Genomic DNA, 25,493 nt, shown 5'->3' on the forward strand with positions numbered 1-25,493 from the left:
TTTACCGTTGGTATGGCAATAAACCGGATACTAAAACCTTCCAAATTTAATTTCATGCTTTACTATGTGGTTTTTTCGGGAAACAAAAGAACAGTCATTGACATATATTATAATACTCCTCGTAAGATTGTCTAATAGTCTACAGTGCTTAAAAGTTCAAACAATCGCGCCGCAGTCGTAAGAGCTGCGTTTGTCCGCAAAACAACCGGTATCGCAATAACCTGATGCTTTGAAAAGTATGTATAATATACTTGTATATGTTTATAGTAGAGCTACTAGAGTATTGCATTGAGGTATATAGATAGAGCCAACATTGATGTTCGAAGTATGGGTCACATACATCGGTTCATTGTCCGCTGTGAGATATCACTGGATTCAGACGGTTACAAGCGCTTGCCGGGCACATGTCTCTGGCGATTAATTCAAAATGCCGACAAGAATTCTGAAATATTGTAGAAGTTGTACTGGAAAAGATAGGGATATCAATGGTATAAACCTTTCATAGGTAAATAGAGCTTTACCATAATCGGTAGTCGTGTAAATTGGCTTTTTATTATTCAAACACTCAAAGAGCGCTTGAAGTTGGCGCGCCGGTAATCCAAATGTTCCAGGAGGTGGCGTGGCGGGCGGTCACCAGCGACTCTGTTCGTTTAGTTCGTTAGCGGTCTAAAGCATTCGGGCGACATCGACAGCCTCCACACCTTTCTGCTTCCCGCGCGGGAACAATGTTTTACACTGATTTTGTAAAGAATATAGGCTCTATCTTTATACCTCAATGGAGTGGTGGGTGCTCTCAGTATATCTCTGGTGAAAGTCTACCGTTTTGAACAAAAATGTGAAAATGGCTTTATTCCTGTTTAGTAATAGCCAAGCACTTCTAAACCTTCATCTTTCTAATTTTCACGACACACCCTTAATTGGAGATGCCATATTCGCACTAGCTCCAGACAGTTTCGACACTTGTATTGTAATAGAATAAATAAATAAAAAGGCTATATTATGCTGCTAGCGTTTGTGTTTTGTATGCGAATTTTGCTGTTACATCTAATTCTTTACTTTTTGGGATTTTTAAAAAACTATTCATTTTTAGAAATTAGTATAAAAGTATCAAAAAAAGTAATCAGTTAAATGTAATATATTTAATCACTTGATTTTCAACTTTGATTGGTAAAAATAAATTTTAAACATCTCCGCATTTTACTACTTTAAAGTGTTGAATTCATTCAAGACGGCAAAAGACATTACAATAATTCGCCTTTCTCCCGACAAAGTGGAGTGGCACCGAAAAGGAGGACATCTGACATAGAGTGACACAAACAAAGCCATTTTTATACCGAGAGTAAAAAGACTCCTGCCGTGCACAAAGGTTTAATGGCTCCGTCCGGCGTTCGCTGCCAAATGGCACCCATTTCGAAAATCGTTCCGCGAGACCGTTACGAAATATGTCGCATATTAAAATAAATGTAAGCCGCATGAAAATATTTTATTACGTCAATTATCTCGCATAGAGTTTTAAATGTTAACATTTTAAGATCTTCCGAAAAGGAACACGTGTATTTATTATATTTTAGCAGTTTTTTGGTGCCATCCAACCAAGCCCGGATTCTGCCCATACTTTAATTATTTTTTTTTGAATTTCGATTCTGAAGTGAAAAAACAAATAAAATTTCACAACAGTTAAGAGTCGGTCCCTGGGGAGGTAGTTTCAATACTTAATCAAACCAAAAAAAAATCTCTTACTAAAAATAGATGTATCAAAGTATAATAAAAAAACTCTATTTTTTATTACGGGTTATTTTATCACAAAACGTTTCAATGTTCCATGACAAGACAGAACACCGACAAAAAAGAACATTCAAGAAAAATTTTAGGAAAAAAATACATATAATAACCATTCCTAAAATAACTCTATTTTATTTTATAGTGTTGTGATTTGTCACTGTTCTTTATTTTATCTAATAACCATATAAAGCTTGCCTTCAAACACTAACCATCATAAACATTTTTTATCTAATAACCATTTAAAGCTTGCCTTCAAACATTAACCATAGTATACATTTATATCTAATTACCATTCAAAGCTTGCCTTCAAACATTAGCTATTGTTTACATTTTTTTTAAATATGTTCTCTGGATAATTAATCTTTTTGTTTCACGTCACAACATAATGAACAGTTTCTAAAAGAGTTTATTTTATTTATTTATTTATTTTTTTTTTTTTTTAAAAAGAAAGACAAACATTCCCAGGTTACGAATAACCCAACAATGTTTGAAAATCTCCTACTACCACCACAGAAAGCCGAAAATGTTGCTTGTGTTGTGATGGAGGACTTAGCCAGCCGAGGAATCGAACACGCGACGCTCGGGTGAGACCCAAGCGCTATGCCCACTCAACCACTGACCGGTCAAAACCGGTTTTCTTTTCATTCATTGTCATTTTTTCCAATACCATTTAAAAGGGCTTAAACTTTGAAAGCAATATCTTTTATAAACCACGAAAATATAACCTTAATACTTTTCGTAAGCTCCACTAGATTTGAAAGCAATTATTATGTGGAAACTTTTTTCGCTACAATGCTTAGTCTGGATTAAGAAAAGCTCAATTCTTAGAGCTTAGGCTAGGGGAGTCATGTTGTTTCTTGATGAAAAATACAACTCACTAGTTTGGTCTCCCTCTTACAAAATTCACATTAAAAACATTGAGCAAATACAAAAAAAAACTATAAATTTTAAATTAAATATATTAAATATACATTATATCCCACTAGAAGTCTTACAATATCATATCTTATTAAATACTCTAAAAATACACACATTGGAAGGCAGGCGTAAAATAAACGACTTAAGGCGATGCACTACGTCGTGTAATATTTTAAATTGAGCCGCTATCAATAACAACCCTTACGTAGATGGCGATAAGGTTTAAATTCCCGCTTAACACCCCCGCCTGTCTTGATTTATGGAAGAAAAAAACATGGCCAAAAAGTGCCTTTTATTTTATTTTGTGGATGTTCAGGCATATTTTTTTTTGATCATTTTATAAATAACTTAATTTGCCACATTATACATTAAAATCATAACCGAAAATGGGTTCGTAAGTAGGAGATTTTGAATTTTAAAGCAGTTTTCATAGGCCCTTACATTATTTTTTTCTGGGCTTATAAAGAGACGTATCTAAAAAATACTCGATTATTTCAAAGGCCAAGATGTATTCTACTCGCAGTATTTAATTAAAGCATCTGGAAAATTTCTAGGCGACCAAATTTTCAAACCAAAAATACATGATTTTGCATTACTACGTATGGCATCGCCTTAACTTTTTTATTCAAAATTCTAAACTCGAAATTCAATTGTTGTGAACTTCTGTAACTCATAAACTTACGAATACCTACAATAATAACAAGACACAATACACTATTCCTCTGCCACACACATAAGCGCAATTATATTGCGAACTCCCCAATACAACTGTTTCACACCATGGGAAACCAATACTTAGGTGATGTAGATATATTTAATATTAACTTTGCGAATTTTGTGGATCACGTAAAAGATTTATTTTAACACTATTCCTAAATGGAAGATGTATTTTTGTAAACCACTCAAATCGCTGTATTTTTTAATTTATATTCTTTTTTTATTTTTGTTTCTTGCATATATTATTTTTTAATGTAATTTTATTTTTATTATTTCTTTCTCATGTTTCAAAATTGTCTGTCATTAAAATTGTACCACCCACATGTAAAAGCCCTCTGGGCGTTAAATAAATAAATAAAATAAAAGTAATAATAATAACAAAATATATATTTACCTTTGTTATAACTATTGTTATTGATACATAAACTGTCTGAAGAGCTCTTGCAAGTACTCGGGCAATAAGCCCATTGTACTGTCTAACATGTTTCACCCGATTACTTTGACAGTAGTTCATTCTCTTTTCAAGGAATTCCAGTCGAATCAAAATAAATATATGAAAATTCACCTTCTAACTTATAATATTTTTGTCTATAAGTACGTATTTGTCTATTTTTAAATTTGTTAATTTTAACAATTGGTTTCAAAATACGTCGATCCTTGTGATTAAATAGTAGTGTATATAACGTATTTTATTTTCACATAAATAAAGAGGCACTTACTTTATCACTTGTCTGATATTATTTATATGATGAATAGTTCCAATTTTGAAAATTAAAAGTTGATTGAATTTGAGTAATTTTACGCATTACATAGTAACATTTCACATTAATTACTCATGCACAGCAACCACAATTAGATTCTTCGTACGCCGGTACTAATTTATCGCGGTGCGCCAGCTGCTTCTATTTTCGTAATAATAACTACTTATTTTTTTCAAAATGATACTTTTGTAAATTATACCGTCTTATCAGATAATGTGTTAATATATTTTTGATAATAGTATATAATCTACCGTTTCCTAATGTTAAATTTTTCGTTTTTTATGATAATAGTATCTACCGTTTCCAAATGTTAAATGTTTCCGTTATGTATGATAATAGTATAGAATCTACCGTTTCCAAATGTAAATTTTTTCATGTATGATAATAATATATAATCTACCGTTTCCAAATGTTCAATTTTTCCGTTATGTATGATAATAGTATATAATCTACCGTTTCAAAATGTTAAATGTTTCCGTTATTTATGATAATAGTCTATAATCTACCGTTTTTACCAAAATATGTTAATTCTATGTTCAGATAAATGATTTTTTCAAGTTGGGACGCAAGAAAATAATTATCCTACTTTTTTCCCATTATTTGTGGCTTTCACCCTTCAAGGGTGTTCTTGGCCTTCATTTAAAATTATCGAGAAATGTAAGGTGAATTTAAATATTAATTTTATTTGAAAAGGAAAATTTCAAAATTATAATGAATATTGGAGTTGAGTTCAGACTTAGAAGACATGAGATGTTGAATGGAGGGGAGGCAATTTTAGATAAGGCTTGATAGAAGACGGGATATTTTTGTTTAGAGAGGAACAACCAAACAATATGTGATCTAAAGTTCCCAATTCTAGACCACAGAATGTACAATCTGGGGAGTCAAGGGCGTGAATTTTAAAAAGATGGGAAGAAACGGAACAACTTTTAAAATTAAATATTTTCTAAGCTACATTATAGATAGGCTATGTTCGTAAAGGCCATAAAACTTTAAAAAACAATAAATTCATGATTACCTGCAGCGCCTTCTCAATTTATTTTTGATTTGCGTTTCTGATCAATTTAGCAATCACCGGCTCAAAATCATGTGCATATACACAAATGTATATTTTTAAAATACAAATATACCTAACTGGTGGCAATTACTCTATAATATAAATTATACTTCCAACTCCGGTGAAATAGTGGCAATATAAACAACTCTAGCCACTATACTTTGACATACCTTCAATGATAGCAAATTGAATTTATTTAGTATTTGGTGACGGTGTTTTGCGCTTTCTAATTTGTATTTTGATTAAAAATAGTATATATACTTATAAAAATATTCCAAAAAGTTGGTCACGTCGTTTAGTTTACGAATAAACAGCAAAAACATTCACAAGCCTTTTTTCAATATGCCAAAAACGTTTACAGCTTATATATAGTTGATGAAATGCTTTCGTTAAATCCTAGCAAATTAAATGTTCTATTGCGTGAAACGTGAATTGAACCATACAAATAAAGTTATAAATGGTAAGGTTAGGTTAAGAAGAAAGTGTTAAAGTTAATGTTATAATCATAGTCAATGTTGATGTTCAAAACATTTTTTTTTGTTGTTATGTTATACCTCACAAGAGCACTCCTGTCTATATAGTGTAAAGGCAGAGGAGCTATGTCACCACCCGGTTGGGCAGGCTTTTGAGGCGAGTTAAGGTAGGGTCTGTAGGATATGATTTATTAATGTGAGTCTTGAAGAAGCCCGGATTATATAAAGGAGGAAAAAAGAATAAGGAAGTATGTTTACGAGAGATGGGAAGGCTGACAGAGACTGAGGCATATGTATGGTAAAACCATGTATGATCGTGTGAGAAATCTGAAGATCCGCAATGAGTGCAAGGCGTAATGAAGCGTAATGAGTAAGATTAAGAAAGGGATGCTTCGATGGTTTGGGCATATAGAGCAAATGAGCGACGAAAGGAGTGTAAGGAGAATATATGACGCAAAGGTGAATTGTAGCAGAAGTAGGGACGCCTGAGGAAGACCTGGAACGATCAAGTGAATCAGATACTTGAATCGGGCCATGTCAAGAGTCAGAATAATAGAAGAATATTTATGAGACCGAGTTGTTTGGCGGTCCGCATTCTCTGTCTACCCCTGCGGCGAAACGACGTGATGGTGAGTTAGTTAGTTAGTTAGGAAAGAAGTCGGGGGTATTATTAATATTATAGGGTATTTGATGGTAGTACATGATTATTGGATAAACGTATCTTTATCATTTACTCTTCACCATTTTAGTTCGAAACAAATATTGTTTGCGATAAAGCTTGGTCTGCGAAAAGTAACAATATGTACAATATGCGAAAATCTGGTAACACCACAGGGTTTTGTAGTATAAAAGAATAACATGTAGATTTTGTTTTCGTGCCAAAAGACGTAACTGTTCATTTTTCAAGTGAGTCGTTCATTACTTATACAATGTGTCTGCGACTTCTGTGCAAAAAAGTGTGGAACTAGTTGTGGGTATAAAAGAAATGTATATTTACAGTTTTATCGTCTTTCACTGCCCTAGAACCAGATTGTATGTTAGAAATCGTTGTTCAGGAACGGTGCGCGAGTCGGGTTTTTTTCTGATTTCGTGATTCCAGAAATAAAAGTTTTCGGTTGCTTTATATTTTATTTACAAATGAATACAAAAAAGGTTGGTAATCTCTTTTCAAAGTGAAGCTCTGTGTAGTTTATACCATTAAAACATCTTTTCTTACAAATATATATTTTATTCTTCGGTAAAATCGTAAGAAATGTTACAACATGCCATTGTTGGTGGTAGATATAAATTTAAGTTGAATGATGTAGTATAAAGTAATAAATCACTAAAATTTAGTTTTCACAATTTTGATAAATATTTTTACTATAGATTACTACTACAAACATGTAATATAATAATATATACATATAATAATATTTGGATGATTTGTATTGCGCGTTGTGTAAAATCACATCAAGGGCGCCGTACAAATATATAATAAATTTCTACAATGATCTATGTTATTACTAACTATATATGGAGATAATATACAGTACAATACTTACCTGGTAGGTACAGTAAAATACCTAATATACTTACCATGGCAACTATTTGCACATACTAAAGAGCACTTGAAGTGAAATGACACTAAACTGCGCTATATAAATGCTATTTTTTTCCGACTTTATGTCCGGGTTAAATCTTCCTCACAGGAAAAACTAAACCCTTTCACACACTTTTCCACAAATGATCATCTAGTCAATCCACATTATGCAAGTGCATTATATAAGCATAATAAACAAAAAATAATACAAAAACAACACGTCAACTCACCAGAGATCAAATGGGAAAATAATTCACCGACTCCAGATATTTTCTTATCAAAGGGTTCGGCTCGGTAGATCTTCTAATTGGACCTATAAATCCTACTGATCCCTCAATATAAATATTTTAAAAATATTAATATTGTTCATTATTAAATACATTGACGGCTTCCATGGTCGAGGGTAAAGCTCTCGACTATCAGTTCGAAGAGCGTAGGTTCAAATCCCGGCGTGCGCAAGTAAATTTCATTTGATGAATTTATGCTATTTCACAATTTATTAGTTTAAAATATTATATAGTATACTTAATAATTTCCTTTTACTAATTGTTTCGTAATAACTCTCAACATTTTATATCAAATAATACGTACTAATATATAAAATTTGGATTATGATCCTTTATAGCAGAGGTTCCCAAACTTTTTTGCCCCGTAGACCACTTGCTAAATTTTTTTTTCCGTATATTGCCTGCCGAATATTGAATTTTCCTAAAACTATCAACGTCCCATGTGATAATCATTTATTTTTTTAGTAAAAATATTCCCTTCCCTTGGCTGCCCAACAACCGGGTGGCGGTATAGTTGCTCTGTCTTTACATTGTGCAGACAGGGGCACCCTTGTGAGGTATTACACCAAATGAAAATGAAACAGGATAAGCAAAGGGAATTTCTTTCTGTAGCTGGCCCTACAGAACTGCCCCTTAAGTTCTTTGTCAGTACTTATTCCGGTCAGTTCTTCTTGTCACATGATATCCGATTCTTCAACTTTGCATTTCTATAGTCAAAATGTCCTCAAACTTAGTTTTGAAGTCTGTGTGAAGTGCATTAAAATGTTGAACGTCATTATTACTCTGGATGTTTTTCAAAAACAAGTTGGGGAACTTGGAAAATTCGCGGATTCCAATGTCCAATGTTTTGCTTGAATATATTAATTCTGACGAGAAAAGGAACGTATACTCTATTTATATACCTCAATTAACAATTTTACGAAATATAAAAATACAAATATCAAATAAGTAATTTCTCAGTCTATTATATATGTGTTAGGTCTATTGTGTCATTTACGGAACTCGTAAATGTTGACTTGAGGTAAATGGGGGTCCGCTCGTATGTACCCTCATTTGAATCTCGTGGACCCCCAAATTTTTTTCTCGCTGACATAGACCCCTGGGGGTCCATATAGACCACTTTGGGAACCTCTGCTTTATAGGATCGGACACCGCTTATTTGCAGATGGCGACTTATCTTTTGGTATACTAGACGCCTACTGCTCTTTCAAGTTGGCTATTTATAATTCATGGTTCCATGATAACTCAACACAGTGACAATTCAACACACTTTTAAAAAGTTATGAAAAGTCATTAGAAACGATGAAATTTTTTTTTTAACCTAACCTAACCTACATAACCCAGCTAATAAAGTTTTTGTTTCATCACTTTCCATGACTTATAACTTTTTAAAGATTCGATGATTTATCCGGTTACCATAATTCATGTATGTTTACATTAGGATTAAGTTTAAATGCTTCTAAAATGTATTTAAACATGTACCATTTAAATCAAAAGTTTTTGAATATTACATCAGGTCGTGACATATTAATTTCCCTTGCGTCATTGACTGTCAGCATATTGTATGGTCGTACCGCTCAGAGGCCCGTTGTGACCTTTATTTATGATGTTAAACTTTATATTTATGAGAAAGAGGAAGAAGTTACGATAAAGCTATCAGCGGTTTGCCTATATCAGATACGAACGCAATAAGAAGGTACATATCTAATAATGATGGTACTGTACCGCTTAACTTAGGAACAATGGCCCAGACTGCCGATGCCATCGAAATTCCTACAACTGTAAAAATATATAGAACCCGCTCATGTTCAAACATGATCAAGTTTACTGCAATAACGCTCATTGGGTTTAGTATCGGACCACACCAACAACACAAGTATCACCAAACGCCGACATGTTTATTGTAAAAAAGATTGTTATATAGTATTGAACATCAATAACACGTTCAGAGCCAGCACCAACATACTCGTACATAAATATCATTATTGTGTGTGGTATTTGACTACACTGAAACTCTTGGACAGTAATAATATCAAAACCCCGCTCAGAGCAAAGAATTGACGTGTTTAAAGACCGCATCAAGAAAACGCCCATAGCCAAATACTAACATGTTTACTATGATATTATTATATGCAGTGTCGGAAGAACACGCCCATAGTCAAATACTACATGTTTACTGTAATATTGTTGTATGCAGTATTAGACTCTATCAAGAACTCGCTCGTAGCCAAATACTAACATGTTTACTATAGTATTGTTGTATGAAGTATCGGAAGAACACGCCCATAATCAAATACTACATGTTTACTGAAATATTGTTGTATGCAGTATTGGACACTATCAAGAACTCGCTCATATCCAAATACTAACATGTTTACTAATATTATGAGTTTTTTTATTTGCAGTATCAGACCCCGCCTTCCACCGGAAGACCCTGGTGCTGTTGGGGGCTCACGGAGTTGGTCGGCGCCACATTAAGAACACGCTCATAGCCAAGCACCCTGACCAGTATGCCTACCCCATACCACGTAAGTTACCCTCATTTACATAGGTTGTCGCATTTCGCAAAAATTCAAATGAAATATTATCATGAAATAGCCAATCAGCGCCATTTTGTACATATTATATCTGTGTAACACCCCAACCTTAGAGATTTTCAGATATAAATAAATATTTTTCTTTTAAATGTGCACCAAGTTACCACGTTGTAGATGCTCTCAATAAAAGGCCACAGTTTAGATTCAAAAAAATTACGTTAAAATGTGTATTTAGTGACCAGGTTTGAATAGCCGGGCACTTCCCAACCTTCTTCTTTCTTGTCTAGATTTAGAATAAATAAAAACACACGACGTTTCAAATCGAAAAAATAAACCTAACATTATTAAAAAACTAGTTAAAAAAACGTGCGTAGGTGTATGTAAAATTATGTTGTCATTTCCTCTGTCTAACTTTCAGATTTTTTTAAATTATTCTTGATTGTTTGATTTCATTTTGACATTCCAAGTTTCGTGGCTCCCTTGTATGTCTCCATATAAAATACACGGCGACTGGTTTCTTGATGCGGTAAAATTGTAGATGTGTTTGAAAAGACAAATCTTAACAAAATTTCATGGAACATAGTTTAAATTCTTCACCAATATGGCGATAGTAAAACAAATTACGTTCGAAATCGTCTAGATATTGGAATACATGGTCAAAACAGTTTTGCTCTTTAAATCTGAAGACTGGAATAATGGAATAATCACGCGAGTTAAAACATAGTTAGACCCAGATATGCTCATGCTAAGCATATCGAAAACACAACGTACAGTGTAAATAGCAAGGAACAGCCAAAAAACAATACAAACACCATAAAAATACACGAATATATAAATACAAATATATGCCATTTTCCTACTCTATAAAAAACGTACAAAAATATAATATCTAGGAATCATAATTGATCATAACCTCAAATGGACCAATCATATCAAACGAATCACAAACAAACTCCTCAGAACTATACACAATTTCCTATACATAAGAAAATACATAAACTAAAACAAATGAAAACAATATATTTTACACTTTGCCAATCCATAATAGAATACGGAATCATTGTTTAGGAAAGAGCAACAAACTCAGGTATCGGTAATATGGAAATCGCACAGAAAACCATCTTAAAGGTAATTCTTAAAAAACATCGGATGACTGACTCAGACCAAATCTTTAACATGATTTTGGGGATTTGGTAGTGAGACAATGAAAGACGAAGGTTATGATGTCACAGCGTTTATTTGAGTGAGTCAGTAGCGCAGTTGTGAGATAACTCCGGACCGATGACGATGACACCACCAGGTCTAAGCGGCGATGACGGCGGTGAAGTGGTCGAGGCGGTTAAGTCAGTCGGTCGACACCGCGTTGGTGGAGACCGGACTCGAGGATGTGTTCAGCACTGGGGATGGCGTGGAGTCTTACGGGTACCCCAGTGTGAAACAGGGTAGCCGAAGATATGATGAACCTGATCGGCAGATGAGCGGGAGATTCCGGCCGACGACGATGTCACGGGACCGAGGCGCAGACCGGCGAAGATGTAGCAGGGTCGGGAGCGCAGGCCACGGATGATATCCGGGGCCAGTGCGCTGATGTAATCCCGAGAAGTCCATGATAATCCATAAGCTGGGTGTAGGTGAGTAGGTCCCTTGCCTGTAGCGGTAGGGTGAAGTAACGGCGGGGGGAACCAGCCAGGTAGCCGGCCGCCTCAGTAGGCAACAAACAGTCGCAAGGATCGCAGGTTGGTCACTTGTAAAATTGCTTACTATAGACTGACTAAGTACATCTCGATGCGCCCGTTTTATAGCGCCCGGTACGTCGATAATCTTCAGACGTGTAGGTAGGCCGAGTGTTAGTATCGTATCTAAAGAGTTCTAGCTACAATGCGTTTGGCATGGACGAACGTCCCGAATATTCTAGTAGCATCGCTACATGTTTTACGTACTAGATGTATGATAATTATACACAATTACTACATTTTTGACCAAAAAAAAACAAATTTGAACAAACGAAAACCACCATTAAGTAGACCATTTCGACAAAAAAAACTCCAACGGTAAACATAAGGTTTTTTTGACAAAGACACCACAAATACTACGCAATAAAAGCATTCAACAGTTTTTCACTCGATACAAAAAGTGAAGGAGACAAAAAACATCTCACAAAATTATAAGATGGATTAAAAAGCAAAAAAGTAAAAATTATAAAAGTTTTACAACGTAAAAGAATAAAACAAATATAAGTAATAAACAATACCAATACATACACACATCAATACATTCAACCGTATCTTTTTAATTTGAATACCGCACAAGAGTCCCAACTGCTCCCAACCGTCTGGAGCCAGTGAGCCTATGGCATTCCCAATTGGGGTATGTTGTGAGGCTAAAGGATTTTTAATCCGCGTCCTTTGAATTGCTAGTTAAGATACCCCTTGACACTGAGGTACCTCATAATATTTGCCGTTTTTTTTTCATCACCTCGGTTTTATATTGTAGGGAAATTGGATGTATATGTAGGCTTTGGAAGCAAGGCGTCGGAATTCAATAGTGAGTTAAATTATTTAGTTACTCTTAGGTGTTGTTTAGATTGAAACTAGGTATGATTGGGCTAATCTATTTTTAGTATAAATCGATGACTTTATAGCATGTATGACGGTACGTACTGTAACTGACACATATATATGTAGCATTATTAAAGACTACGTATCATTCTATAAGAAAATCTTGTTGAATAATTACTATATTTTTATACAAACTTTTTTGCTTTTGAAGTCTCTTTTATTATGTCCATAAATATTTCGCATCATGTACCATACATCCTGTATAAACATCTTAAAAATATTATGTGCGTGGGCTGGTAGATGAAATTTCGTATTGGGTTATCTGGATCTGGGATTAAAATTGATTGCCTTTTAATTCCCCTGAAGATTAATCAACACAATGATATCATGATTCCCGCTGCGTAGATACAATTAAATATCTTTCTAAAATCCTGATAATTGTTATCTTTACTGCTCTACACAGCACTGTATAAATTGCATTGGAAACTTGACTTGAATTCAGAAGTTTATCAGCTTACCCTGAAGTCGTGTCAAACAGAACAAGTGTTGTGCTTTGAAATGTTCTTTGATGACTAACTCCATTAGGAAGAATTCCTGAGAGCTGGAATCCTGAACATAGAAACTTTATTCCCCAACTTGTGATAAGTAAATGGATACTCCGCTAATAACCTCACTTAGCTCTTAGACCTTTGAACGGTCCAATCCAATATTCTGTGCGTACTTTGAACGGAACACGACCCAGCTAACATTACCAATTTCCTTTGAAGTGCTGTGTTGTGCTTTTAGATATTATTGTTCTTGGGTCCTTGATCAAAACTAGCCAATTCAAACTAAGTCACAATAATGTAAAGTAGTGTACTGATACTGTTTTGTATTCTTATTGTTGATATTATAAAAAAATATATCTAATTGGCTTTCTTAGAATGTTTTTCTGTTGTCCTGTAAAAGTACCCAATTTCCTTACGTTTTAATCAAAGATGATTGAATTCTTTTATTTTTATTCGATAACAGAGATACATTTTTTAATACTATTTGTTTTAATGACCTCCTTAGTAGATGGACATATCATATCTACTTAGCTTTTGACACGGCGGGTACGGCGTAAAATCCCGCCATAGACGGGTGTTTATTTATTTTTTCATGCATAAAAGTTAAATTTATTTTGAAGCAATATATTTTCACCTCATCGGCTTAGAGAGCCCGTTTAAGACCATCAATCGACATCGGAACGTTGCTTTAAATTGATGATGTTACAAACCTTTGCTTGTGCATCCGTTGAAGTAGAACTTCTGCATATTTTTTCATATACACCTTTCGCTTCTGCTTCTGCAAAATTTTGCATAACATTTGCGGAGCTTTGTAAGATGTGTTCCTAATTAACAGTGGCAGGGTGCGTGCGCCGTGTGGGTGTGAGCAGGGAGCGGGTATAATGCGATAATGCCTTGTGTGATATGTTTTGTTTTCGGATTAGTTGGTAATTAAGTAACGTCCCTAACTGTATGTCGTTTCGAGCGTTTTTCGCGTTTGTTACCAATTATGGGGTGAAAAGCGGCAAAATTGCTTTTTGTTAAATATAACCTTTTTTTAAAAATAAAAATACGTATATATTATTATTATTATTATTATTACACGCCCTAGTGGGCTTTTACACACTACAAAGTTTAATAGTAGAGTATCACAGTTATTATAGATTCTACAAAATTGAAACAATAAAGGAAACATAATACAACGAAAAAAGACAAAACAACAAAAGCATATAATAAAATAAGATACATTAGTAAAAATGATAAGAAGTCTCACATAAATAGATATTAAAAATAAAAATAAAATATATATATATTGCGGAAATTATAGATGTCTATTTGTGTCTCGATCTATAAAAGAATTGAAATAAACAATATTTATATTGATTATTTTTAAGATGAAATATATCTCCCAGATCAGAGTATTTATTTCCGAGACTGTGAAGTCTTGGAATTGGGGAATTTTGATAAGACAGTGTCCTGGTGTTGTAAAAATAAAAGGGTAGTAAATTTCGGCAAGATCTTTTGGGTATTTGGATGCTGATTAATTGGAGTAACTCAGGATTTAATAAGTAATTTAATAGTAACTTATATAACAAACTGCATCCAACGAAACTGTTCAAAAGCTTTGTACTCTGCCAGTCCTCATGTATTGATTACACATCCGCTTCTTCATCCGCATCGCAAAAAAATGCTTCCGCTTCCGTTATAACACTTCCGTACATCTCTAATCTCTACTTGAAATGGTTTTAGCTGTGCTTTTTGAGTAGACTAAAAAATGGACTGCCCAATCATTGCATCCTCATTCTTCACAAATTATTTACTCCATTTTTTAAGCCACATACTTCAACCTCACAACTTACCAAAATGGAGAAAACATGATCACACGAAAAATATATTTTCAAGTTGTAAGAAATTCATTCAATTCATTTTCGAGTACTAAAGAAACCATAATGGCAATGTTTAAACATAATAACTTTACTTTACCAAAATAGACTCTTTAATATTATCTAATAATTTCGTTAGTTTTTTGGCTGAAGTAGTTGATTACCTCTCAATCAAAAGTCTGTCAGTATATTTGATTGCATAATCTAAATTCAAATATGACAGGCACATGCCAATAGTGGGCTTTTGGCACTTCAAAGTGAAATATTCCGTTATGAATACTTCTCGGAACTTATTCATCGTTATTATTAATATTAAAAATGCAATAACTTTTTTAATTTTTTTTTCTTTTATTCGTCTGCCTTGTAATTGTAATTAATCATCTTAGTCTCAGGATTACCGGAATTTTGGGATAACTTCGGACTGGTCAGATTAAATTGGACAAACGTGCAATTTTTTACCTTTATTATGACTATTTATGGAGGTATCAGGCTTATAATATAATAATTAGACCGGTCGGTGGCCGAGTTGACATCGCGCTTGGGTCCCACCCAGGCGTAGTGTGTTCAATTCCTCGACTGGCTAAGTCCTCCATCACAACACAAGCAACATTTTCCGCTTATTGTGGTGGTAGTAGGAGATTTTAAAATATTGTCAGGTTATTCGCAATCCGGGAATGTTTGTCTTTCTTTAAAAAAAAATTCTAATTTAACTCCTTAAGAACCTTTCTACACAAGGTTTTATGAAAATTAAAAAATATATATAAAAATTGTGGTAGATATTTGTATATATCAGATGTCTCCGAATAGCTCGTTGAATTTGCATCAATTTGAAATGAATAGATTTAGCTTACAACCATGCAATATAGAAAAACATATAGACATAGAAAAAATTAACAGGCTCCAATCAAATATCCTAACTATAAATGATTAAAAAAGCAGTATAATAAAATTGAAAAAAGGTCTTTATTATAGCCTCGTACATTTTCATTTAAACTACTTGATTGAAATCTGGGGAAACGCATGTGAAAAATATATAAATGAACTACAGGTAACACAAAACAAGCCATTTCACTTACAACCTGTTAACATTAAGAAAATCATGTTAATATAATACATGTCTCCTTATATATAAATAATAAACTCATACATACAAATACAGAACTCATTAAAACGTCCCAAGTACACACACAAACTTTACGATAACATATATTTGAACACCATATATACTCACTATGGCAAGTAATCTATTGGCTACGAGGGGGGCAACATATATAATTGCCTTACAGACAAAATTAAAGATGAAAAAGTATAGTTTCATTTTCAAAAAAATTGTTCAATTCTATGCTCAGTAAACAAAACACTGAAAGTGAATAATATTATTATGTTATATATTTATGAGTAATGTATTTATTATTTTTAGTTAAATAAATGAAAATGTAATTTTCTTTTATCTGGAATAAAAACATAAAAAAAGAAAGGAATATATTGTGAAAGTCTTGCAATACTTTACATAGTTAAAATATACTGCATAACTCTATTGATAGCCCGTCATCACCATGGCTGTTCAAGATACCGCAATGCAGAACAGATCGTCTAGCATAGGGTGGAATTACGGTGCTATTGAATGAAATTTCTAAGGCAATAGATACATTTAATTCCTTTTTGTATACCTAAATATCTTCCGAAATGCTAAGACTTAAGATATTAAATCTAGAAGTAATATTTTTTACATCTTGTGTTGTTTCTTAATAATTTATTTACCTTAATACTAACATGTACATAATTGAACTAGAATTCCCTCACCAAACACAAGAGCATTGTCTCTTTATGGTGAGGAAAGGATACTTTAATTTCTATTGTTTTATATTTTGTTAATATCCTGTATTTATCTATGTAAAAAAAAAAAATTTTTTCAAATATTAAATAAATAAAAATAAAATAAAAAAATAAAAAATCTTGTATTGTAAACGGATGATTAATTTGTCGTCTAATAAATTAAATTAAATTAAAAGTACTTCAAAATGTATTAAAACATATATATATATATATATTTATCCCCTCTCGTACTATGTTGATCTCGCGCGACGGTACGCCAGGTATATGTTGATCCGTTTGCATTTGTTGATCCACCCCGGATATGTTGATCCACTACCCAAGCTGGCATACATATGTAAATCCCTACAGATCAACTTGTGTCATCGAGATTTTGCTGTAAGCCACGCCCATTTTTCGGTCGCATATACATTTTACACGATTTATTTTGTTGATCTATATATTTCTGACAAACTTGACCGCTGGCATGTGTTGTAACTTGTAACCGCCAATTTCGCGCGCGTTGTGGTACTTTTTAGATTCCGTTAGAACATCCATATTCTATGAAAATGACTCTGTACTTAAAGAGGATAGACTGCCTCACGCGTATTTATATTGAAATGGAACTTTCAAAAACGTCAAATCCATGCTTAAAAAATCTTTTGAACTTGATTAAACGAAAATGTAATTTTAATGCATCATTTACTACGTTTCGTGACTTAGCAGGGGTGCCCGGGTTCATGGGGTGAGATTTGTCTAAGTCATTTTATAAGAGAAATTTTGAACATTGATTGAATAAAATTTTATTTTAATGTATCTTTTACCATCTCTCCCGACGTAAGTTTCTTGTAATGATTTAGTTGAAACAAAGCGTAATATCCATAATATGTGCCTATTAAAATTGCGGTGATTAGATTGGTGAGAATTTAATTTTTCAAATTTTAAATTGAAATTGCTGAAAAATTTATTCCAATTTGTTTTTTACTAAACATGGCTAAAGTCATTTCAAGCACCGATTCCAACCAACGATGTTTTAGTATATGTTCGTCAATCAACAGGAGCCATAATGTCTGTACATCAGAGCCCTCGAGAATTATTACAATTATGTGTACCGCCGCCCCGGGAGCCAATATATTAGATAACCAATACACCTACCATTAGTCACCGCCAACGTTTTAGCGAGATAGTTGTTTATTTTTTGTATTTTTTTACATCGTCTCCACACAGGAGGCCCTAAGGAAAATCGTAACCCTCAAGGCCTATGTCATCTTTGTGAATGCTGTGTTGGGGGTATTTTGAAAGAAAGGAAGGTCAGTGAGTTCTGGGAAGGAAATAGGTATGGATGGGTGGGTAGTATTCTGGGGGTCAGTGTGATCGAGTGATAAACATAAGATTCCAACTCTCCTACTGCGTTGCAAGGCGATGCGTTGAAAGAGGATTAATCGATCCGGCCCACCACGCATTTGGTAGGCAAGCGCATCCGCCGCCAAGAACCGAACAAACCTCACCCCATAAACCCGGGCACTCCTGCTAAGTCACCAAACATATCAAACTACTTGAGGTGGCTCTCGACTAGCAATCCGTAGGTCGCGGGTCCAAATAAATTTTATTAAAATTAATTTGCACTATTTTACAATTAGTGTTTGGTTATATCTGAATAGCCAGGTACTCTCCCACCTTCCTCCTCGTGATCTCCTTTGAGGTCTCCTTTGAGGATGCCATAGTCTCACTGGCTCCAGACGGAAGTTTTTGTAAGTCTGCATATTCAAATTCGGCGGTATGATTTTTTTATGTGACACCTCTCACTAGAGCGCCCCTGTCTTTACACGTTAAATACATAGAAACTATGTCGCCAACAGGTTGGGCAGCGTTATGAGGCGGGTTAAGGTAGGGGCTGTAGGAATGAATTTATTAATGCGGGTCTTAAAAGGCCCGGATTATATTGATAGCTCGTTCCATATGCGAGCCGACTTACGATAAAACGAGTCGGAGAAACGACCCGTTCATATATGTATAGATAACATCAACTTAACTGTGAACGTGTATTCCGCTCGGTCCGTCGAGTATCAAGCACGTGCACGGTGCACCGGGGATCAATGCTGCTAGCTCCTTTTAACAGGCTCTAATAAAATATCTGTAGAATAGACACAGCATACGCACATTTCGTCATACATGATTTTATCGCACATATGCCTCAGGGATCTCATTTCTACAGTATTCTGTCTACTTTCAGCCTTCTTCTGCCAATTCCATGCCTCATTTCCATATATTAGGGTAGGTACCAGCACTCCATTGTGGACTGCTAGCTTCGCTTCTTTGGACAGTTTTTAGTTAGCTCCAACCGCGTCCAATCATCCATTAATTACCCATTATAACCAAGAACCCGGCCTCCCCTACTAAGTCACGAAGCCTAATCAGGAGAGATGGTAAAAGATACAAGTTCAAAATTTTTCTACATAACATTATTCCTTTTGCCGCCATTTTGGATTTTTATGGTCGAAAGGTATCCCTCAACCAGTTTCTTTCGATCCGGCCCGCCACGCAGTAGATGGGCAAACGCATCCGCCGCCAGGACTTAGACAAACCTCACCCTATGAACCCGTGTACCCCTGCTAAGTTATGATTTTTTTATGGATTTGTTTTTGCGAAATTTTCGTTTCAATCTAAATACGCATACATTTCTTATAAACAATTCAAGAAACACACGTCATTTTGATTTGAAACGGTACCATCTCACAGTCATTTCATGCGATATTCGACTCTAGAGACTAATACTTTGAGTTCAATATCACAAAAGATTACGGAATCACATAAAACCTTGTGATGAACAGTCCACCGATTGCCCCCTTGATTGGTTCATTTAGTAAAACCATATATAGGGACACAGATCAACTTTGTCTAATAACTTCTTACCTGGATCAACATACTACGGGAATAGATCAATATATATGAGATCAACAAAATCTTTTGAACTTGATTAAACAAAAATGTAACTTTAATGCATCATTTACTACGTTTCGTGACTTAGCAGGGGTGCCCGGGTTCATGGGGTGAGATTTGTCTAAGTCATTTTATAAGAGAAATTTTGAACATTGATGAATAAAATTTTATTTTAATGTATCTTTTACCATCTCTCCCGACGTAAGTTTCTTGTAATGATTTAGTTGAAACAAAGCGTAATATCCATAATATGTGCCTATTAAAATTGCGGTGATTAGATTGGTGAGAATTTAATTTTTCAAATTTTAAATTGAAATTGCTGAAAAATTTATTCCAATTTGTTTTTTACTAAACATGGCTAAAGTCATTTCAAGCACCGATTCCAACCAACGATGTTTTAGTATATGTTCGTCAATCAACAGGAGCCATAATGTCTGTACATCAGAGCCCTCGAGAATTATTACAATTATGTGTACCGCCGCCCCGGGAGCCAATATATTAGATAACCAATACACCTACCATTAGTCACCGCCAACGTTTTAGCGAGATAGTTGTTTATTTTTTGTATTTTTTTACATCGTCTCCACACAGGAGGCCCTAAGGAAAATCGTAACCCTCAAGGCCTATGTCATCTTTGTGAATGCTGTGTTGGGGGTATTTTGAAAGAAAGGAAGGTCAGTGAGTTCTGGGAAGGAAATAGGTATGGATGGGTGGGTAGTATTCTGGGGGTCAGTGTGATCGAGTGATAAACATAAGATTCCAACTCTCCTACTGCGTTGCAAGGCGATGCGTTGAAAGAGGATTAATCGATCCGGCCCACCACGCATTTGGTAGGCAAGCGCATCCGCCGCCAAGAACCGAACAAACCTCACCCCATAAACCCGGGCACTCCTGCTAAGTCACCAAACATATCAAACTACTTGAGGTGGCTCTCGACTAGCAATCCGTAGGTCGCGGGTCCAAATAAATTTTATTAAAATTAATTTGCACTATTTTACAATTAGTGTTTGGTTATATCTGAATAGCCAGGTACTCTCCCACCTTCCTCCTCGTGATCTCCTTTGAGGTCTCCTTTGAGGATGCCATAGTCTCACTGGCTCCAGACGGAAGTTTTTGTAAGTCTGCATATTCAAATTCGGCGGTATGATTTTTTTATGTGACACCTCTCACTAGAGCGCCCCTGTCTTTACACGTTAAATACATAGAAACTATGTCGCCAACAGGTTGGGCAGCGTTATGAGGCGGGTTAAGGTAGGGGCTGTAGGAATGAATTTATTAATGCGGGTCTTAAAAGGCCCGGATTATATTGATAGCTCGTTCCATATGCGAGCCGACTTACGATAAAACGAGTCGGAGAAACGACCCGTTCATATATGTATAGATAACATCAACTTAACTGTGAACGTGTATTCCGCTCGGTCCGTCGAGTATCAAGCACGTGCACGGTGCACCGGGGATCAATGCTGCTAGCTCCTTTTAACAGGCTCTAATAAAATATCTGTAGAATAGACACAGCATACGCACATTTTGTCATACATGATTTTACCGTACATATGCCTCAGGGATCTCATTTCTACAGTATTCAGTCTACTTTCAGCCTTCTTCTGCCAGTTCCATGCCTCACTTCCGTATATTAGGGTAGGTACCAGCACTCCATTGTGGACTGCTAGCTTCGCTTCTTTGGACAGTTTTTTGTTAGCTCCAACCTCGTCCAATCATCCATTAATTACCCATTATAACCAAGAACCCGGCCACCCCTACTAAGTCACGAAGCGTAATCAGGAGAGATGGTAATAGATGCAAGTTCAAAATTTCCCAACATTATGCCTTTTGCTGCCATTTTGGATTTTGATGGTCAAAAGGTATCCCTCAACCAGTCTCTTTCGATCCGGCCCGCCACGCAGTAGGTATTTTTTATGGATTTGATTTTTGCGAAAGTTTCGTTTCAATCTAAATACGCATACATTTCTTATAAACAATTCAAGCAACATATATTAGGGTAGGTACCAGCACTCCATTGTGGACTGCTAGCTTCGCTTCTTTGGACAGTTTTTAGTTAGCTCCAACCGCGTCCAATCATCCATTAATTACCCATTATAACCAAGAACCCGGCCTCCCCTACTAAGTCACGAAGCGTAATCAGGAGAGATGGTAAAAGATACAGGTTCAAAATTTCCTACATAACATTATTCCTTTTGCCGCCATTTTGGATTTTTATGGTCGAAAGGTATCCCTCAACCAGTTTATTTCGATCCGGCCCGCCACGCAGTAGATGGGAAAACGCATCCGCCGCCAGGACCTAGACAAACCTCACCCTATGAACCCGTGTACCCCTGCTAAGTTATGATTTCTTTATGGATTTGTTTTTGCGAAATTTTCGTTTCGATCTAAATACGCATACATTTCTTATAAACAATTCAAGCAACACACGTCATTTTGATTTGAAACGGTACCATTTCACAGTCATTTCGTGCGATATTCGACTCTAGAGACTAATACTTTGAGTTCAATATCACAAAAGATTACGGAAACACATAAAACCTTGTGATGAACAGTCCACCGATTGCCCCTTGATTGGTTCATTTAGTAAAACCATATATAGGGACACAGATCAACTTTGTCTAATAACTTCTTACCTGGATCAACATACTACGGGAATAGATCAATATATATGAGATCAACATAAGTATGCCAATTTGGGTAGATCAACATAAATTATGCATCCGATTTCCATACAAATTTTGAAAATTTTACTAACAGTATATCAAATGGTTTCTCTGGCAAACTGGCAACATTGATAAGTATTGTACCACTGTTGTCAATTCATTCAGATGTATTCCATAATAGCCAAGTTATATGGTGTTTAAGGTGGATCAACTTAGTCTAACAACTTCTTACTGGATCAACATAATACGGGAAGAGGACAATATATATATATATAGTACATTTGTACCTCGTTTCTCACTGAGACGTTACGTTTAATATTCACCAATTAAAATGGGAATTAGGAATTGAATAGAGAATAAACAAAGGAATTGTATTTTGACATTAGAATTAAGTCGCTTAAAAGCGGGCGTGTGGTCCAACAACTGGAGTGAGAGGTCTGTCAACTGTCAGTCTGTCAGTCGTCACTGTACTCATGTCAACAGTGCAGTGTTGCCAACATTCAGACAATAATGTACCATACTTAAAATATTCATTTACGGTGCTAGACTACACCACTCAGAATCGTTTCAATGCTTGAAATTACTTTTAGCCGTATTAAATGGCCAGAATTGTTTGGCGGTCCGTCCTCTCTGCCTACCCCTGCTGAGAAACGGCGTGATGGTTAGTTAATTAATTAAGTAACCAGATATGAATAGTCAGGTAACTACTTCCCTACCTTTCCCTCTCCACTCTCTTCACCAACACATTTATACCCTAATGAAGGGATGCCATAGTCTCACTGGCTTCGGGGAGTCGGGACTCTCGTGCGCTGTTCATAAAATAATAAAAAAATCTAGATACATTTGAATTAATGACTTGAATCTTCGAAATGTTGAAATATGTATACACCAAGTGTGCGGATCTACCCCGTTTGACGGTACCTAACCAATAATTAATGAATTTGCCCAGGAGCTTAAAGTTTGGATATTAAAGTGGATGTAAAGTTTATGGTTTGAATTCGATTAATAATTTGTTGACTTTGAAAGTGTATAATTAAATCATTGTTTCAGTGAAGTTTCTCTTAATGCAGTGAAGTTGACACTTCAAGCCGTGTTAACACGTGAATAAAGTTCACACAGAATAGTTGAATTATTCATCGATTGTTCGACGTTCAGACTATGTGAATCAACACTGAATGATATATATTCATAAATCTTCTGAGAGATTAACATATTATATTAACGGTTTGTAATTCCAATTACGCTTTCACACGATTGAATGCTTTTGTGATCTTTTAGAATTGATTTTTTTCTAGAGAACTTCATCAAAACTAAAAAACCATGGCTGTTTCAGCTTTTAAGCAAATTTTAATCAGCAGGAGAGGACTACTATCATTTTGATAAGCTTGTCAGCTTATTACAATTTGATAGAAAGTAGAAACGCACCTAGAATAGGCGTTTAACGAGGACCTTTCAAATGTTTAAAAAAAAAAAAAAAATGACACTGAGTGACCATTTGACGGTAATGTTACATTTGCATTTCTGCGAAACAACCATGTCATATGTTTTCTCCCAGACAAAAAATTGTTCTTTCTATAAATACCGCACAATAGTCCCAACTGCTCCCTACCGTCCGAAGTCATGGGTACCTGGTAACCCTGTTGGGGTATATTGTGAGATTGAAGAGTGTGGAAAAGGAGCGTACAATTGTAATGTTATATTTCGCATGAGTCAGAAGTACACTGGAATATGCATTGCCTATTTGGAATCCACAATATAAACTTTACATAGATAGTATAGAACGTATCCAAAACAAATTTATAAAATATATTTCATACAAATTCAACAATAACTTTGAGTGTACATTTGAAACTTTGCAGCGAAGACGAGCAGTAGCTGACTCAATATTTATACACAGAATTTTAAACAATGACATTGACTGTACTGAACTTCTGTCCATTATTAACTTTAACATACCTTTGAGACGTACACGACATACAGTGCTATTCCACACGATTAATTATAAAACAAAAGCAGCATCTAATTTGCCAATTAACCGAGCTCTTCATACTCTAAATAATATTTGTCTTAACTCTAACATTGACATTTTTTCGGATTCACTACCCAAATTCAAACGTGGCATCATGTCAATAATTTAAATTATTCAATGCGCATTCACACACAAACAAAAACTCACACATACATTACACACGTCACACACACACATCTATAAACTACACACGTCACCTGGTAATTAAGGAATAAACATACCACTTAGCAGACATTACAAGGAAACATATCATTGGTATCCAACATGAAATATCTTATTCCTGTATATTGTTTCATCTCTGTAAATCATGTACTGTTTGTTTCTATAATATAAAATAAAAATACAGTGTGTGGCAAGCCTACGCACGACGGAAGTGAAACTTTTAGTATTCTTCTCTCTCTCTTTTCATTTCATTCTCTCTTTTTTTCTGTCTATTGACATATTTATAAGTATCATGTGATAAAAAAAATTAAAAGTAATAAAAATATGGGATTCGAACCCGGGTCCTGCATAATGAGTGTCGAACGCTCTGCCTCTAGACCGCGAGGAGAGGTATCTCGCGCGACGAGAACCGCGTATACAACGTGTACTCCTCAATTGACTTGTCCGGCTGTGTTTTTTACTAAAAAAACCTGTCACGCACGTCTGCGAGGGTAATTAGTCGCGTTATCGGCCTTGATTAGTAATTTTAATGATTCAAAATAAAAATAATTAATCAAAATACCGAACGACTCTACCGGCTCGATTTGTAAGCTATATTTCGACCAAAATATCATATAGTCAACATATCTAAAAGTCGCAGCACGAGAGCATTTTATCACTTTTCCTCGTATTAAAAAAATCACAAAAAGAAATAAAAAATTAGTTAAAGCGGGGATCGAACCTCGGCTCTTCACGACAACAGTCGGGCGCTCTGCCTCTAGACCGCGAATCTGAGTTTGGAGAGTGACCTAAACTAGGTATA

The 25,493-nt window shown here is 35.1% G+C and overlaps 1 protein-coding gene across 5 annotated transcripts in view; it reads left to right on the forward strand.

The window, feature by feature from the left end:
• CASK (peripheral plasma membrane protein CASK) overlaps positions 1-25,493 on the forward strand; it is a 665,459-nt gene that overhangs the window by 627,507 nt on the left and 12,459 nt on the right. For all 5 annotated transcript variants that reach the window (XM_089639496.1, XM_089639498.1, XM_089639497.1 and 2 more), the window contains one exon: positions 9,983-10,105. In XM_089639496.1, coding sequence (XP_089495622.1) covers positions 9,983-10,105 — 123 coding nt within the window. The remainder of the gene's footprint in view (positions 1-9,982; positions 10,106-25,493) is intronic.

The sequence above is a fragment of the Hesperophylax consimilis genome, chromosome 14 (genome assembly GCF_061612785.1).
Source record: "Hesperophylax consimilis isolate HC1 chromosome 14, BYU_Hcon_1.0, whole genome shotgun sequence".
Taxonomy (NCBI): Eukaryota; Metazoa; Arthropoda; class Insecta; order Trichoptera; family Limnephilidae; genus Hesperophylax; species Hesperophylax consimilis.